This window comes from Gavialis gangeticus, unplaced genomic scaffold (genome assembly GCF_001723915.1).
Source record: "Gavialis gangeticus isolate Ggan-Ray unplaced genomic scaffold, GavGan_comp1, whole genome shotgun sequence".
Classification (NCBI taxonomy): domain Eukaryota; kingdom Metazoa; phylum Chordata; order Crocodylia; family Gavialidae; genus Gavialis; species Gavialis gangeticus.
The window spans coordinates 183,507,545-183,512,221 of record NW_017729022.1 but is presented as its reverse complement, the minus strand read 5'-3'; the positions used below and the strand labels follow the sequence as shown (position 1 = coordinate 183,512,221).

General features: G+C 44.5%; 1 protein-coding gene across 1 annotated transcript in view; it reads right to left on the bottom strand.

The window, feature by feature from the left end:
• The window catches only part of USP34 (ubiquitin specific peptidase 34), a 237,910-nt gene that overhangs the window by 18,725 nt on the left and 214,508 nt on the right, over positions 1-4,677 (bottom strand). The window contains exons 71-72 of the mRNA XM_019516623.1: positions 4,023-4,127; positions 3,778-3,902 (exon numbers count right to left, since the gene is read on the bottom strand). Coding sequence (XP_019372168.1) covers positions 3,778-3,902; positions 4,023-4,127 — 230 coding nt within the window. The remainder of the gene's footprint in view (positions 1-3,777; positions 3,903-4,022; positions 4,128-4,677) is intronic.

Sequence of the window (4,677 nt, the reverse complement as noted above, 5' to 3'; positions counted from 1 at the left end):
TTTTTTTTTTTAAAGCTCTGCACTCACCAGCTTGGAGCATGTGGATGACAGCATGCTGCCGCTGCTGGCTGGGGCCAGCGCCAGCACCAGAGTCTGCCTGGTGCAGCCCGTGCTGAGCGCCAGAAAGAACCCAGGGCTGATGCTGGCCCCAGCCAACAGCGGCAGCCTGTCATCCCACACACATACCCGGGGGCCTGTGCCCCCCCAGGAGGGCTGTGCCAGACACATAGTCCTATACCCCCAGTCCATATCATACTACAATCTGCAGTTTAGACATGTCCTGAAATAGTCAAAGATAAAAATACTGCTGAGCCACTTGGATGGAAACAGAACCACACATGGGATTCTGCTCAGCAGGTCTTCAACAGGGTATCCATTAGACAGATATACTGATCTCTACCAAGCTTACAGAGACCAAAAAGGAAAACTGGTGTGATGTATAATACAAATGTGTGCTCCATGAACTATAAAATGCATTAGATGATCATGCAGAATTTCAAACCACAAATGAACACGCTGAACAGCTGACGGTAGCTCTGTGGCTCCCTTTTCTTCTGGAGAAGTAGGAAATAATGGGGAATATAAACCCTTCCATCTGAGCTCCAGAGGGAACTTTACTGCTCCCTGTGGCAAAAGCAAGTCCATTTCTTACATGCTCTTAAGGGGTGGTCCCTGAAGTGGGAAGGGGTTCAAAAGACAGGAACAGTCTGAAAACAGATTTAATCTTGTTTCCTTTCTATTTTGTGGACACTTTGATCCAAGGTTCTCTCATTATAAACCTCTTGGGGGAAAAAAAAAGATTTCTAAACATGATATAAGAGAAAAAAATCCAAAGGAGTCTGGTTAGGCTCTTGACATTCACATCATAACCAGATTTTGGCAGACAGTCTAAATCACACGTGGCTGCCCGTGGAACTCTGACGCTTCCTCAGGGGCTCTGATCGTCACTACTGCAAGTTATACTGGGTGCAGGACTTATGTAGTAAACCTTTTAAGAAGCTGGAACACAATCCCAAAGACTGCAAAGTTTCTGTAGTATCCATAAGAATGTGCAGAGCTTACGTACTGCTGCTTAACCAATTCTATTGTAAGACCCTATTAAGGGTGCCACATGTACTGCACAATATTAGCACTGTAAGGTGTGCAAACCCCTACACACAAGTCACAAGAGAAACATAGGGATTTCAAATAGGAATCTACAGCGTCAAAAACAGTCTGACCTGGGGCTGCTGTTGTGGTCTAAGTTCTTCACAACAGAAAAACTGCTCTATTATTTTTCCACTGTCAAAAATAAGTGAAAGATAAGAGGTAGTATTTTCCAAGAGAGGCCTAGAGTCTTAAGGCTGAGTACCACTGGCCTAGAGTGATGTCCTTGCAGTGACTGGCTTTCAGCCATAATTCCTCCAGTTAATTCCTCCAGTTTTTCTAGCAGATCTAAAAGCCTATCCAGAAGAAGTCATATTTACAGAAATATTTACTTTCTGATCCAAAAGACCCAGTTTCTAAGAATCCTTCTTGTAAGGCAATGCTTTTGGGTGGTCCTTGCTGTAAACTCTTGGTCTACTTATCTGACTAATATAATTTGGAGTTGAAGGCAGGCAGAAATACCCATTAGGTCTGCATGAAGCAGCAAGTATTTGCTTCGGGTTTGGATGATTCGGAGGGACAGTGATTCAATTCAGTGATTCAAATCACTGTCCCGATTCAATCTGGCTGATTCGGATTTGGAGATTCGGCCATAGTCCTCAATGATGCTGGACGCAGCTGCCTCTAGCTGGTAAGTCTGTTGTGGAGCGGGGAGGGCAGATCAACGCCCCCACAGTGAGGAAGGGATTGGGGCTGGGACAAGCTGCTCAGCCAGCGCAGGGAGGCATGGGACTCGGGAGGGGGGCTCCTGTTACCATGTGCTGCCAAGTGCTGCCAGTCTGGGAGCTGCTTTTCTGGTGGCTCCTCTGGTGCTCTCACCGCTAGTCCAGGAGGGCATGGGAGCGGAGATGTGCACCCAGAACTGCATGGAGCAGACTGGGCTGGGCTGTGCTCCATGCACTCCAGGAGGCTAGCCCTAGCTACCTGCTGCCTGGATGTGCTCTGCAGAACAGGTGGAGTCAGGGCTGTGCTCTCCGCTGTGGCTGGGACTAGCTGCCTGGAGTGCAGCCCTGGCTCCACCTGCCCTGCAAAGTGCAGCCCAGCCTAGCCCACCCCACACAGATCCCAGGGTATACAGCCTCCCAGACCAGTGACAAGAGCTGCTGGAGGATCCGCCAGAAGAGCAACTCCTGGACTGGTGGCACACAGTGGTAGGAGCCCCCTTGCCCAAGTCCCACACTCCTCCACCCCGGCTGGTCAGCTTGTCCCAGCCCCAATCCCTCCCTCACTCGCTCTGGAGGCATTGATCTGCCCCCCACCACACTCCTTCCCTCCCCTCTCTGCCCACAACAGACTTACCAACTGGAGGCAGCTGTGCCCAGCATTGTCGAGGACTGCCTGTATAGTCTATGGCCAGATCTCCGAATCTTTCCAAATTGATCCAGAGGCTTCCGATTCTATTTGGACGTTTTAATGGGTCTCCTGATTCAATTCAGAGATTTGGCCACCAAATTGGTCCATATCTCCTCCGAATCAAATCTGCTACTGAAGCATCACACCGCCCTAACATTCATACCTCTTACCTAGGAGCTAGTATTTTCTCTGTATCAATTTCTACCTCAAAAAAGTATGTCAGACTGTTTTTTGGTTTCAATGTGTATAGGTAATGTTAACTTGCCAGAGGCTGCTGGGTTTAATTTTATTTTTCCTAGATTATTTATGGCTGAAAAAAAAATTGAATCCCTCTTTAACAGATCCTAGGGAGACCTTTGATTAATCTGGTAAGGCCAGAGATTGATTTATGACCTCCTTGGGCAATAAAGAGCAAGTCACGTGGAATTTGTGGTGTTCTTTGTCTAGTGAGTGATGATTTTCCTTTCTCTCAATTTCTTCACTTTCCACCATTTGAGTTTGTATCAGGTAGGGAGACGAAGAAGGCTCAAGCTTGATGAGAGAGGGGTCTAGATAGGGCGAAGGTTTTTCATGCCCCAGGAAAACCAGTTGGGAAACAGAATGAAGCAAGAGGCACGAGGTAAGATACTATGAAAGAGGGTCCTTTTGAGTCCTAGCCTTTTTCTGTTTCCTAATGGAATCATCTCCTTATTCTCCACTGGATTCCCAGTGGGTCACTGTGAATAGTCAGGAATCTCCACCATGCACCAGAAAGCAAAAGAATAGGTCTCCTGCAGAGGAGTGAACCTGTCTTTTAGTGTAGCCTGTTCAGGAGTTGAGAAGTTGGGGGATATACAGATTGTATCCTTTACGTGCCCCATCCTCATGGAAGGGAAACCTAGCTGTCTAATAACATTTTTCTTAAAATTTGCTAATGGCAAACAAACTTACGAACAATGCAAATTCCAAATGCACACACACATCAACAATTTTAAGGAGAGCTGTGCTGAATGGGGCCATAAATATGGACACTGCAAGCAGAGTGACGAGAAGAAACGGAGTGATGGGTGAGGCTGTCCCATCCCATTCTCCCTTGGCTATAGTGGCTGAGAGTGTATGAAGAGGTAAAGGCCTCAACAGACATCACTAGTAAAAAAAAATTGATCTTAACATACAAAGCAGAATAACTGGACAACACACCAACAAAAAGAATGATGCTTTCTTTACAAAGACCAAGCAAACATATAATGTCGCTGGATTCTTATATCACATGTAAATCACATCCATAGGCTTACATACCTTGCTGGCTTCCACCATTGTAGGCAAGAGGCACATATTAAGTTCAGGACGAGGAGGACGAATATTGCTTTTTCCTCCTATTAATTTCAAATTTTCACGACATGGGAAATAAGGTCCAAGAGACACTGTAGTGCAGGTTAGGATAACACAGAAATAAATTTAAAAGATCAATATTTAAAATGAACAGTGCACACAAAGATCAAGAATAATGAGCATCAGCTAGAAAAATAACTGGAAATACATACTTGGGATATTACTGTGGTGGTATGTACAATGGTTGTGCTGTAGAAATGGAACCAGAGTGTGCAGGAAATCATGAGGACTTAAAAGCACAAGCTCCTTGAGGACATCTAAAAATGAAAAGTTAGTTTTGCTGTTATGTTCTGAGGGTTAAGAAATAACTGCATGTCTTCTGGCTCATGCAACTGTAACCCTGAGCTGTTTAGTATAATTTCTGCTTAGTGCACAATGTGGAAGTAGACTTTATTGTGAACAATATTTAAAGTGAAACCACCTGAATTAAATCAAGGTTCCCTTCACCTCTTTCACTAGAAGAAAACCTGCACAGTGTTAGGTCAGTTCTCCCTTATCAACCAATGAGGGGTGTCAAATTGTAGGAAGTAGAAGCTCAATAAAATTACCCTCTTTGCTTCTTCTTTACCATATCAGGTCTGACGCCTGGAAAATGTCAACCAGCAGCAGCCAGGACGACAATGAGAAGGGCACTCAAAATAAGGGGAAAATGCATAAAAATTACATAAAAATAGGCTGACTTTGGACAATGTGTTAGGCCTTCACTAACATGTTAAAAATGTGGATTTTACCCCTTTAAAAAGAAAAAATGAAAAAAAAAATGAAAAAAAAAAAAAAAAAAAAAAAAAAAAAAAAAACTTTTAAAAA